Source organism: Gossypium arboreum, chromosome 11, assembly GCF_025698485.1.
Source record: "Gossypium arboreum isolate Shixiya-1 chromosome 11, ASM2569848v2, whole genome shotgun sequence".
Lineage (NCBI taxonomy): Eukaryota > Viridiplantae > Streptophyta > Magnoliopsida > Malvales > Malvaceae > Gossypium > Gossypium arboreum.
In genome coordinates this window covers 18,052,569-18,066,859 of record NC_069080.1, presented here as the reverse complement: position 1 = coordinate 18,066,859, position 14,291 = coordinate 18,052,569, and the positions used below count along the sequence as shown (strand labels likewise).

The window sequence follows — 14,291 nt, the reverse complement described above, 5'->3', positions numbered from 1 at the left end:
TTTTAATCAATATTATAATCAATTCTCAATTTAATTCATCTAGTGAATTCGATTCAAATAATCATAATTTTTAAGATTTCGTAACATACAATTCATTGATAGGATTTTATCTTAAATACCTTTAATTAATTTTTTTATAAATATAAAAGATTTAAACCAACAACATCATGAATATAAAACTTTTTTACTATTTTAACTAAAAGAAATTTTTACCTTTAATTATTTAAATCTAATAAAGATAAATTAAAAATTTTAATGACCAAACACGAACAACTTTAAAATTAAACAAATAGAGGTCTATCTGTTGCAGTTGGAGGTCCTTGAGAATTTCTTTTACTAATGAAAACATGATTATTCCTTATTGAATGAAGAAATGCATTCATATAATTAGAAAAGAGAGAGAAACAAATATAAATACTTTTAATCAACTATACAGCTTAATGGAGAAGAACTATTACTGCTGAATTCAGAAATAGCTTCAAACTGCTTCTTTAACTCTGTTTCACCATCCTCCTTCAGCTCCAACTCTTTTTGCGAAGAGGCAATCTTCTGGGTAACTTCTTTCATCTCTGTTTTCAATTGGGTTTTGTTTGCTTCCATAAAAAGAAAAGTTGGAGCTTTAGATGTGCAGAAATCGATACAATCAAGTCTAAATCCAGCTTTCATGCCATCATCCATGAACGTTGCTTTTCTGAAGAAATGCTAGACCATCAGCTATCACCAAAGCTCTTCCTAATGCATCCAACATAAAAGAAATTATTTCTGAACTCTGAAAGATGCAAAGGTCTCCCAAAAATCACCTTCTTTCTGGTAAATAATTTTCAAGTAGTTCGCATGTTTAGAAAGAATGGAAAAGCCAAGAAAATCAACTTTTTTCTCCACAGAAACAACTGTGTCAGCTTCAACTTCATCATCATCATCACCTTTCTTCTTGGAATGATAAGAAGACTGGGAAATAGAAATTTTGGCAGCCACTTCATCTACTTGATCTTTTTCCTTGGAAGAGGCACGTATCATCATCAAGGAAACCGCTGTGTCACCTTCAACTTTATCATTAAGGAAATCATCACCACAATATGATCACTTAATTCAACTGTGCAAGACTCTCTATCCTCATCAACAAGTTCTTTATCCTACAAAAAGAAAAACATGGAAATAAAAATTTATTTAATGGGAAAAAAATTAGAAGATAGTTAGAGTAATTTGAAAAAAAAAAAAACTATTTTTAACAACCTCTTGATCTATTTGGTTTTTGGAAGAGGCACATATCAAGCATAAAATAAATCACTTTCAGTAATGACTGAAAACTTAAGCTGTTTCTTAGAATTGACTAAAGGTATGTGTAGAGAACAAAGAACCCTATACACAACAAATAACAAAATAAAAGAGGTAGGAACTGGAGATGATCATCTAGAAAGGATTCTCGATACCTTTCTCCTTTTGGCTGCTCCTCTTTCGCACTCTTGTCTCTTGATCAGCAAGACGAGACTCTTTAGAACATAAATATAGTAATAATGAGTAAGCTTATCCATATCGAAGTTTAACGTGAATAGTAAAATTCAAATGGTAACAAGCTATTTTACTTCAAACCTTCATCTTAGGTATGTACCCTTTTCAGACACTCATCCAACATGTTATTGAAGTAGACGTGCATGGAGTCTTTTCTAAATAAAGGACTTCAAAGAAAATCCATGCCGACACTTCCAACTTCCAAGTTGGTTATCCAGTAGAATTGTAGATAATAAACATAAAATTGCATTCATTAAAGCTGACATTAAGGAATATATGGAGGAGAAAAGACTTACTTTTAATTCAGGGAATGCGATAGAGATGAATTGAAAAAGAAGCAAGAAGGTTGGGCTGAGAGCTCAGAGCTGAGAGACTGCAGGGTTTTACCATCTTTTGGGGGGTAAATTATTTATTTTTACCGTAAGCTTTCATTAAAAAAAAACTCCTTTTGCTCTCTCTCCAACTATCTATCTGGATCCGTAGATGTTCAGTCCCAAGCCCAAAAAACGCAAACACTTAAGGCCTTTTAGGCCCACCGTCTAGGCCTTTCATTTATATTCAGTTTTTCTGTTCTCCGAAAACAAAGTTCCTTGAAAAATATATTTATTGGGAGAGTTTACTTTAAATTTTTTAATTTAATAAACTATTAGTTTCGTAACTTAAGGTACCCTAAGTTTAATAAAAAAAATTTCAGCTTTCAACCTTCTATCTGCTCCATATAGTTATAATGCCTAAAAACTTACGTTTTCGTGTTTATATTCATTCAATATGAATTTGACGCAGCAGAGCTTATATCATAGAAGCATCAAGCATGTTTTGTCTAAAACGTTTCATTTAATATTATATTGCTTTTGTCGCGCTTCTGTTTTATCTGGATGGTCTTTTCCTTTTCAATCATTAATACCCAGACTGGGTAGTGATGAAATGACAAACTGGAATATCAATGAATGAATATTCTGATCCTAGCTGGCTACAAATGAAACAATTCCACATCCAAAAACAACAAAACAAAAACTTCGGAAATATAGTTACAAATGCTGAAAACCTGAAACCCATCAATCATGACACTATGGAATAATCCTCTACACTAAATGCAAATAGTTTCAGTCACATTCTACTTGTATAGAAAAAAAAGAAAAGAGGTAAATACGATCAATTTTATTAGCAAGAAAAGAAATAAGTACCGTGTCATAGAAGAAACAAATGAAATTATATTGAATCATCCACCTCGGAGTATCCATCTCTCAACAATCATACATATCTTGTACTATTCTTTTTATATGAAAAGGACATACTGTATTTGCCACAAAAGGTGGGGAAATGGGGGAAACGGAAACACAAACAAAACAATATTATAAAAAAGAATTAACACAAAAATCCCCTCAACTTGTGCATATCATTCTGACCAATTTGATGAATATTAATCTACACTAACCCGGTGATTCCAAATTTCCACGCGCATTAGCTGGATGAAGATTTTTTAATGTACATACATCAGAACAAAAGAAGAGTGTACTTCACTCTTCACATACGTACCTCACAAGCCTTTGAAGCGAGAGCTAGCATCATGTGCCACTCTTTAACAGCTGACTTAATGAATCATCAAACCAAAGCAGGCAACAGCAGCAGCTAAGCGAATTATAGTTGCTGGACAGTCGTGTTTTCATTCAACTCCAATGCCTAGTTTGTCAAACGACGAATTTCTTTAGCTATATAATCAACGATTTGAACTCAGAAAAGCTCCTCTGAATTGAACTTATTCCATGCTTCCTATTTACCATAGAGAAACAAAATAGAATGAGACTGAAAGCAAGATGGAAAGAAATGCGGTAGTAGGGCATTGATATAGTGATACACAAACAGCAAATTTTCCCATCTAAGAAAAAGTGAAATAAATATAGAAATGGGTACAATTGAGGCTCTAATAGCAAAATAGCACATCAACCATAAAGAACTTGAGGCAAAACATTTATAAAGTACCTTGAGCAAGTCAAACACCTTCTCTGCAACATATTTCTGCTGAAGATTGGCACCTTTTTGCTGGACTTTATCAGGATGGATGCAAAGAGTTGCCTTTCTGTAAACCTTTTTAACTGCGGCAGCGGTGATTAAATCTGTCAAAGAAACAGGCTGCCAGCCACATTCAGGCCAAAGAACCTAATCACAAAAGAACAGGTTCACAAGACGAATTAGTTAAAACAATAACATCACATTTTCCCTGAACTTTTTAAAAGATCCCACCACCATACATTTTCAAAATTAAAGCACTGCCCACATCACAATAATTTAGAAGTTGGAGCACAATTAAAGCTTAAGATGAATGGACAAATAGGCAAATAAATGCAAGAAAATAAATCTCATTCTCAAGCAATTCAATTGCTACAAACACTAAACATATCCTCAAAATAATTATTTGCATGTCCAAGAACTTGTGAATTCAAATTGTTATGCAACTGCTAGCAAGACGAGAAGAAAATGAAAGAACTAAAGATGGTATGCTGGAATCCACATTGCCTTCTTAAATACTATTACATGTATAGTCTGCATTATTATCCGAAAAGACCATCAATTGTGAGATGAAAGATTTAACAAGATGTTTATCCAACTTCTAGGATACCAAAATCTAACCAAAAGGTAAGCAGCACGATGAATAGTTTTGCAAAGGATGCCCATGCATTCTGCAAGTTTGAGTATTAGATGCTCAAAACAAGTTTGAGATCCACCTACACTAAATCTTTCTAAAGGGGTTTGAGAAAGTTTAATGCTCAAAAGAGAGTTGCATGCCAGGCACAAGAATAGTTTCTTGACTAGAAGAACAGAACTGCAAAAGTCAGACAGTAAGCATCATGAAGGGAAGAAGCTTCGAAAACATACTCTTATGCTTCACTACCTTAATTCTAAACATCCACAGCTAAATCAGACAGTAAAGATAACAAAAATTGCATCTGGACACTTGAAATTGCCAGTCCAATCTCCTTTTCAGTTTTGAGTTCTACTTAAAATCAGCATCACATGTACAGTGTATCCATTTAATGTAACAGCAGTACACAGTAAGTAAAGAGTTTGGCAGCTTAAAAAGTAGGTCATCAGGGGAGGCTTAGAGTTCGACCACAAGTTCTTTCTTATGTTTGAATTCATCTTACTCAGTCTTCCTCCAACACATATATCATAATTTGCCTTTTAAGTCATCCACCACATGCACAAAAGATCTCAAAAGTAAAATATCAGACTGAGTATTTAAGCAATAAAATGAGAACAACCAACAAGCACCCTATAAAATAAAAAATAAGCACAGAAAATCAAATAGTTTGTTCCTACATAAAATATTATGCAAGAAAGCACAAACAAGATGAATGGTAGTAATAACACACATATTGCAGAGTTGACAGCAGAGCACGCAAATTTCCCTCTTTCCCAGCAGCCCATCTTTTGATTTCAACATCTAGTGTTTCAGCAATTCTCTGAAATACCAACACAGATCAATATTAGACAGTGATTAATAAAGGACCTTACTAGGAAAATGCACACACAAATATAAACCCACTCATTTAAACATAACATATTAAAGCAGCATAATGCTTTCCAGACAGTAACTATTTCTTTCAACACATTATGTGCAATAACACATTCAATCACTTAAGCCAACCAAACCCAAATTAACATATCATTTGAGTGCAATGCTTGTTGGGCAAGTCAGCACAATTTTATGTTCATATAAGATATTAAATCCCCAGCCTAACTCATCTCACTGACGATACCAGAATTACAAAGTTGAGACAAAAAGTATTGATGAAGTTTTATACATTAGTATTAGTAAAAAAACTGAGTAAACTATTCCAGAGTCAATTATACAAGTTAACTTTAACACTAACTGAACATAGACTAGAGTAAAGCACAAGCAACCTCAGACCTAAACAACACTTGCAACTCATAAAATGTTATGCCATCATGCAATGTGTGTATGATAAAAGGCTAGGGCCAAAGCAAGAGTCCTTTACTGTTGGATTTCAATTAAAAAAAAAAAAAAAACCTAAACCACTTACATGTCTCTCAGCTTGTTCCCTTTGAACTTGAAGGTCACGCTGATTTTTCTCAGCCAATGCTTTCGCCTGGAATTCAAACTCAATGGTAAACCAAGGCCAGCAAGCAGTAGAAAATGTAAAGGAGAGAAAAGATAAATTAAACATGTAACATGGAGCAATGGAGCACATACCGCACGCTCCTGAGTTCTTTGGTGGCGTTCCAACCTGGCTCTTCTCCTTTCTTCAGTTTCACCATCAACCTCTTGGAACACTCCAGACGAAGATGCAGCAGCTTTAGCAGCAAAGCAGCTTAGTCAAATGCAACTATGGAGAAGACCATATATTACAAATTGCAAAGATCATTATATCTATAATTCACAAGTACCTCCAAAAATAGAACTGAGGTCATCAACAATGTTTGCAGTTGAAGAAGCTTTCCTCATGCAAGATGATACTTCAGGCCCTCCCTTGTTTTGTCCATCAAACAGGGGATCCTGCATGAGCAACAGCTCAGGTTAGAAATCAGACAATCTGACACTATAGCATGAATCAGAAGATGAACACAGCATGGCAGCCTTAGATTCTCACTGATGAGTTAGCTCTTGGCCTTGGTGCACTGCTTGCTCGAGAACCCATAAAGAATGATTCAAGATCATCGTCATTCTTTTGCTGGCTCGCCCTTGCAGAAGCAGCTGCTCTTTCTCGAGCCTCAGCAGCAGCCCTCTCGGCAGCAGCTCTTTCAGCTCTAAGCCTTGCTTCAGCTTCAGCTTTTGTTGCAGCAGTCCTCTCTCTTGCTTCTGCAGCAGCTCGTTCTGCTCTTTCTCTTGCCTCAGCTGCTGCCCTTTCGCGGGCTTCAGCCTGTGCTCTCTGCACTGCAGCCCTTTCTGCACGTTCTCGGGCTTCAGTGGCTGCCTTTTCAACAGCTGCCCTTTCAGCTCTTGCACGAGCTTCAACTGCTGCTCTTTCCCGTGCTTCTCTAGTAGCCCTTTCAACAGCTTGTCTGGCCCTTTCCCTTTCCCTCTCCATCTGCCTAATTCGCTCCCTCTCTTTCTCAAGCCTTCTTTGTTCTCTCTCCTTCTCCTCCCTTTCCCTCTCTACTTCACGCCTCCTTTGCTCTCTCTCTTCCTCTTCTCTTTCCCTTTGTTGCCTCTCACGCTCCAGCCTCTCTTGCTTTTCTCTAACTTCTCTATTCAAAGCATCTTGCATAGCTCTCTCATCTCTATCCATATGACCAGCTTCTTTATTTCTAGCAGCCTTCAGATTCTCTCTCTCCCTCATTTCCTTAGCATGCCTAAATTTAGCCTCAGCCCTATCCATTGCCTCTTTCATGGCTGCAGCAGAAGCAGCAGCAGCAGAACTGGTCTCAAAATCATCACTGGGAAAACCTTCAGCCCGTTCAAAGTTATTCTGGGCCTTACCCATTGCAAAATCTTCAAGTTCATCAATTTGAGAGGTAACAGAGCTACTTGCTGCAGCATAAGCTGATTGAGAGCTGTGTGAGTACTGAGTTGAATTTGGGAAAGAAGAAAACTCATTGACCTTTTTTGCATTAGTGGAAGAAAATGAGCCTGGCATTGGCTTTGAAACCCGTGGTGGCCTTGGAGGTGGTGGTCTTGAAGGGGGTGGGGCACTAGTAGGTTGTGTAAAGAGGGGAATCTCTGATACAGTGAGCCACACATCATCAAATGTGTCGAAGTTCTCAGATCTTGGAGTTGAATTTACCTGGGAACTAGTATCATTAGAACCAACATTCGAGTAAGCAGGAGGGCTAGTAGCTCGACCAACAGAGCTATGAAAATTAGTTGGCATACTGGGCATGTCAAACACAGGTTCATGAGATCCTGGAAACTCCTCCATAGAAGGCATCTTCTTCTTTGTATAGCTCCCCAAATCTTCATCGTTTGGCTCTTTACTAGCAGCAGATTGTGGTCCACTTGCAGTTCTTAAAGGGCTCCTATCCTTCCCCCTCTTATTGACCTCGGATGACATTGGAGGTACATATTTTCCAATACCATCAAGAGGATCTATATCATCAAACACTCCCCCACTACCAGATGAACTCTCCACTCTTGACTTCCCAGACCCGTTAGGTTTACTTATTACTTCTGAGGGGTCCATAAACAACCCTGAGGATGCAGCTGCAGGGTCTGATGTTGATCCTAAGACAACAAAAGGGTCTTCCATCAAATTGGACCCAGTCTTACTTGAATTTGAAGGTGGATTCTGGGACTGACCAGCATCTGAAGTTGATCTGTCCAAAGGATGTAGCATGATATCAGCTAACTTTTGCATGGTAAAGCCAAGTACCATAAGAAGAAGAGACTAATAAGAATGCATTGGACAAATATAGAACTGTGAAGAAAGAAACATGATCTCAAGCTTCAAACAAAGTGTTTAGAGTCCAAATGTACCATAAACATATCTAGCCCAGAACCACAAGTGTAAGGACAATAAGGTTTTGTATCTTTGGTCTCTTTACCTCTTCCAAGTCTGGATACAGATAAAATATTTACAAGTAAAAACACCATGAATGACAATATTGATATGTACTGAAGTTTATAGGAAAAGATATGGCCATGTTTCTAACTACGGTGTTCAAATCCAAGAGAGAGAGAGAGGTTATCATACCCATAAGCCAATCTCAGAGTTTCTAGCAGTACATATTGTCCTAGCTTATTTACAACAACATTCAATAACCAAAAGAAGGTTACCTAACCATTGAATTGAATCTAGGAATTTTTCCACTTTAAAAGAGAAAATAGAAATAAACAGAGGATGACAAGCATTCCTCAACCAACAAAAGATATTCGCAGAGGTAGATGACCAAACGAGGATTAATAGAGCTACATTTGCATTCATGTTATACCTCTCATAAGATGTCATATTCATGCAAGTATGAACCTGGTATCACACACTGAAACAACTCAAGTTGCTTCAAAAAAAAAAAAAAATCTTTGAATCTGATTAGTTACAATACATCAGGAAAGTATGAATATGCATTGATCACTTTTTATATGTTAATTGCCAATATCAAGACTCAGGTATTAGTAAGCATCACAATTGACTAGACTCAGTCATCCGAAGAAGCTATGGGTCGATGACTTTTATATGTTAATTGCCCTCTTGACTCTGTCTACAACATTAGCATATAGGAATTGAAGGATTGCATATATATTCATTTCACAGCTGATACATAGTAAGGAGGGTACAGCTTTTCTTTGGTGGAAATGGCTGAGAGTGATGAGCTCAACACGTCCCATTACATATGCATGTTTAATGTAATGTAATTTGAAATCCAAAAACAGCTTTTGGCTAGCCCTCCTCATCCTAGATGTAGATTTCTACGGTGGATAAAAGTGATGAGTGAGAGTGATGAGCTCAATATGCCCTATTCAATATGCATGTTCAATGTAAGGCAATTTGGAATCCCAAAAACAGCTTTTGGCTAGCCCTCCTCATCCTAGATGAAGATTTCTACAGTAGTTGCTACCCCAAATGTAATGCTCCCTTGAATATGCAACTGAACCAAAGTACATATCTTCCCCAGCTGAGAAAAATCCACATATTATTTCTTTTGTATTCATTACATATTCACAGTGTAGCAACATTTTACAGCAACGCAAATTCCATGAGATCAACATTTACATCAGATAATTCAGTCTTGATCAACGCCAGCAGTGTTGGTTACATGGAACTAAATAATTCAGGGAAAAGCTAAGGCTATGCAGTTTAGAAGCCAGACAAATAAGAGACATTAATTGATAAATAAACCTAGAATCTCCAGCTCGTCTAAGTCAATATTTGAGAGAAAATAGCCTTCTTCAGTCATTCTACAGAAAATCCCACTACTAGATCACAGGAAAGTATCTAGTATAGAACATATTTTAAACAAACAATTGACTAGCCAACTCGTTTAAGTCAATATTTGCAAAAAAAGTTCCCTTCTTTAGTCAATTATCAAACACCACACAACTTAATCACACCAACGTGCAATTTATTAACTTGCCAATATTTAGAACACATCAAACCAGTAAACATAACCTCGATTGAAGTTTAAGTAACAGAAAACAAGCACTAATCCTAACCAACTGAAACTAAAAAAATTCTTTAATTGTACATGCCCATTTCATTAATACATTGCCCCCTATGTATGCCAAAAACTAAGCTGCCAAAACGGCAACCAAATCTCAGAACCTCAGAAGCATTTGTTTGTCAATACCTTTCTATATGAAAAACCAGCACAAATACCAAAATTAAGCTGTCCGCCAAAGAATGCAAGTACAACACCACAGCAAAAAACAAAGTGTTGTAATGTTCATTCATTTCTAAATGAGACTTAAAAACCGGAAATACCTCGCGGGTGTAGGAGAGCTACTCCGGCCAAAACCAGAAAGCAAATCATCAAACAGAGGCGCATCTTTCTCCGATTTCACTCTCTCACTCTTAACCTTCATCTCCGGTTCTTTCCCCCCGAGATTCCCAAGCAGGTCATCAAACGGAGAGTTGTTTGGCGACTTATTCTTGGGACGAGGCGGAGACCCCGAGATCGAGAATACGTCATCGTACTTAGCGGCCGATGTCGTCGAAGAGCTCTTGATCCCAGGCAATCCATCGAAAATATCGTCATCGTAAACAGGCTTGTCATAAACCGGCGGCTTCGGGTCCTTAAAAAAGGAATCATAATCAAAAGACGAGGTTTGCGCGGTTGTGGCTCGAGACTCGGATGAGTACTTCGGGGGTCCACCGTAGACGTCGTCAAACACAAATACGCCGTCGCGATCTTGATCATCGAAAATGGAATTGGATGACGATTTAACGTTGGCGGATGAAGATCGGGTAAAATCAGATCGGTACCCGTAATTCGGACCCGAAGAAGAGTTTCGAGGAGGTGCCATAGGGGCTGCTTTACCTTGGGGTTTGATCCCAAAATCTTTCGCAAATAAACCTGGTAAATCATCCATTTTCAATCCTGATTCTTGGATCCGACCAGCCGCTTATTTCCAATTTTCGTCGCTGGTTTTGCCAAATCGATTTCGCCCTTAAAAATATTTCTGAAAAAGTTCAGATCTGAGGAGACATAAAGGAAAAATAAAAGTAACAAGACACAAACAAGTGGAGGTTAAGGAGTCAATTCTCAAATAATTTTTAGCAAAAATACAGAGAATAATACACAATTATTATTATTCGGGACTTTGAAACAAGAAAAATAGAGAGCTTAAAGGAAGGAATACAAGAAATTGTGTTTTCGGCTACTTTTAGCTTCGTTTTTTTTATGTTTTATTTTATTTTGCACTTTCCTTCCCTTCGTCTTCCCACTCTGTCTCTGCCCGATTCCCAGACCGGTTCGTGCTTTTGCAAATTTTCTTTTATTTTGGCTTTACCTTAGAAGCCTTGAAAGTTCGGATATTTCTATAAGAACCCACAAAATTTTAAACATTCGTGATTTTACCCCTTTAAAATTCGCAAATCTCAGACATCGCCTGATTTTCATAAAAGAACCTTCCACCTAAATTCCAAATTTTCAGAAATAAAATTTGATTAAAAATTTTAGGTGATTACTGATAACCTTTAGTTACATCAAATATTAGACTTTTATAGTTCAAATAAAATATAACAAGTTATGTTTGTTTCACTGAAAAAGTTACTTGGAAATGATTTTTGGAGACGGATTATTTTCTAAAAATGTTAATTTTGCAGTGTTTTAATGATTTTCCGTTGTTTAAAAATTTTCCTAAAATCATTTTTTAAATTTATTGTTAATGAAATAAACACAACATAAATTATGTTTGTTTCAAAATATTACGAAGTCATTTTTCCTTTCGAACCAATTTTTATTTTATAATAAGATGATAATTTATAATTTAAAAATATTTTATATAAATTTAATAATAATCAATACCTATTTAAAATTTAATTTAAAATTATATATATTATACATACGTGGGAGGATAATGAAACATTAGAACTAAAATTGATAAATAAAAATAAACATGATTTTAGAAAAATACATATTTATATTATTAAAGTATTCATATTTTATTTATATATAGTAATACATATTTATTATTGAAATATTAATGTAAAATTTTTCAAGAATATTACTTAAATTTTAAAATTATTATTAATGTTAAAATTTATTGTTACAATAAAATTGTAATATTAAAAACTTAATATGTCATTCGGTATTGAGTTTGACATTTTTAATATGATATTTGTGTTTTTTAATGCGGTACTTGTATTTGGCAACAATGATACATTTTGATACCAAAAGATAATAATATTAATTTTTTAGTTTTTAATTCAGATTTTAAGATTGATTTTATGAAAATAATTGATAATATTATTAGATTTTAAATTTCATGATTTTATTAATAGAATAAATTTGTGTTAATTATGAATTTATTTAATTTGTATTTAACTTGGTTGTGACTTTTGTCTAGTTTTAGGGTTGATTTAATGAATGTTAATTGCTAATATAATTTAATGATAATTTTCATCAAATCGACCCTCAAACTCAAATAATATATAATTTTCACTAAATACATGTACCGCATTAGATAAAAAACACAAGTATCACATTAAAAAATGTCAAATTCAAGTGTCAAATAATGTATCAAGCCTTGTTAAAATAATAATAATAATAATAACAGAATACATTAATTATATTAATAATTATTATATTTAAAATAAATATGTATGTTTAATAATATAAAAATTATAATATTTGATATTAATATTTAAATATTTTAAAATAAAATTCATTTCAAAAATAATAATATTTAACTTTATTTAAGTAAATTTTTATCTTTTTTGAAAAATAAATTATGTTTTTCAAAAGTGAAAATCTATCAAATTATTTTTCCTAAACAAACATATAAAAATATTAAATTATTAACCTTTCCTGCAATCTTTAATCATTTCTCTGTAACTAGATACAAGGCAGCACAATCACTTTCCTTTATGGAGGTGAATTGGTGAAATCATCAATTTATTAATATAATCCATTCAATTAAATAAATTATCAAATATTAAATATTAAATATTTAGTTCAACCTCTCGATTCAATCTATCCGTATTAGTTCTTAGATCTTTTTTCCGACCAATACTTCGACCAGTTCTCCATCCAATTAGTTTAACTAGTTAATATAATATGGTTTAAATAACTTTAGAGAGTAATGATCATCTATTGATATACAAAACCTTAAAATTTTTCAATTAAATTTAAACCTGAATAAAATTAAATCTCATATAAGTAACAAATTCTCTCAATATTTATAATATTCGAAATCAAGACCTGAGACCTTAAAACATTTTATTACTCAAAACAACAAGATTTGTAGTAGCATAATCACCTAGTACAAGACAAAGGCAGTGAGCTGGAAAGCGGCAGCTCAAGGAGTTTATTAAACTGTGATGGGGCAGTTAATAGTGCAAAAAGAATGGGAGAAGTTGGCATAGTGATCCCCCCATGAATATTGCAAAAGCTCCCCCCAACCCCACCAATCTGTGTTTTTTTCTGAATCATATTCAAATGCAGCAGTCCAAGCATTAAAATCGGCACATGAATTAGGCCCCCAGCATCTAGTTTTAGAGTGTCATAAATGATGGGGCTACATCTGTCTTCTATTTGACCCTTTGTTCATCAAGCTCCACAGGTTATGCAAATTTGTGCTAAGACTGTATAATGAAGAAAACATTAAGCATACCCAAAGCAAAGCAAGGACTTGTATTTTGGCTTTAACGAATTGTTCGTTTTGGCTCCACAAACGCGCTAATTCTGTTTCGTTTGATGGAAAATTGAGGAACATATTTACCTTTTCCTTTTTTGATTTACATCTTTTTTCCTGGGAATAGGATTCCAGTTTTGTTCCTAATTTAATCTCTCTCGTCAAATGATCCCAAAGTTACTTCCGTTTATTCTGCATCAAACTTGTCAATCGGGTGAACTTTCCTTCATTCATGCGGTAATTATTTATGAAAAAAATTAGGGAAAAAAATGATTACCGGAAGGATATGGTTTCCATTCGAGCAATGACGGAGCCTAATAGAGGCTAGGGGGTCATGACCCCCCAAGATTTAAAGTTTTAGCAATTTATTCCTTTATAGATATATTATGATTTTTTCAAAAATATAAGTAGGCTCCTTAAATTTTAAAAATTTTACAATTTTCCCCTTTGTGTGTTTAATCAGGTTGTTTATATGTTTATAAGTGGCTCTTCTTTTTATTTTAAATCGATTGTTTATATATTTAAATTGATTGTTACATAGCACGTTTAATTTTAACTTAACCCCCAAAATTAACATTCTAATTCCACCATTGCATTCAAAAGTACTGGAAAGGTCATGCTCACTAAAATACGATGCGTAGTAAGATCTATATTAATTAATAATAAAAACACTAATGTCATGTAGGCATCATATTTCGTCTAAGAATTAATATTTTATGATCAAACATAGTTTAATTCGATACTAATGTTATTTTAAATTTTGTTTGTTTGATTTTTTATTATAGTTTATTTTTTAAGGAGAGTTAAAAGGTGAATTATTTAAGGCTAAACTATATAAATAGTCATTTAATTATGACCGCATTTTTGTTTTGGTCATTTAACTTTAACAATTCTTAATTTAGATACTAACGTTTGAATTCATTTCTATTTTGGTCACCCACTATTCAATTGATAACGAGAAAGCCTTTTTCTATCTTGTCTGATAACACATTTAGTCCCCAATACTTATTTATTCTATCAATTTGATCCTAAT

General features: G+C 34.3%; 1 protein-coding gene and 1 long non-coding RNA gene across 2 annotated transcripts; both read right to left on the bottom strand.

Annotated features, from left to right (window-relative positions):
- Positions 1–219: 219 nt before the first annotated feature.
- LOC128284254 (uncharacterized) lies at positions 220–1,630 on the bottom strand. The gene is made up of 2 exons (XR_008274644.1): positions 1,431–1,630; positions 220–1,133 (listed from the first exon to the last, which is right to left on the bottom strand). It is a non-coding gene; the product is annotated as an uncharacterized LOC128284254 (long non-coding RNA).
- Positions 1,631–2,700: 1,070 nt separating this feature from the next.
- On the bottom strand, positions 2,701–11,108 carry LOC108473536 (auxilin-related protein 2-like). The gene is made up of 8 exons (XM_017775164.2): positions 9,885–11,108; positions 6,120–7,782; positions 5,917–6,025; positions 5,723–5,823; positions 5,553–5,618; positions 4,881–4,970; positions 3,490–3,666; positions 2,701–3,279 (listed from the first exon to the last, which is right to left on the bottom strand). Exons 1-8 carry the CDS (start codon positions 10,490–10,492, stop codon positions 3,241–3,243), a joined length of 2,853 nt encoding a protein of 950 aa, XP_017630653.1. The 5' UTR covers positions 10,493–11,108; the 3' UTR covers positions 2,701–3,240.
- Positions 11,109–14,291: the final 3,183 nt, after the last annotated feature.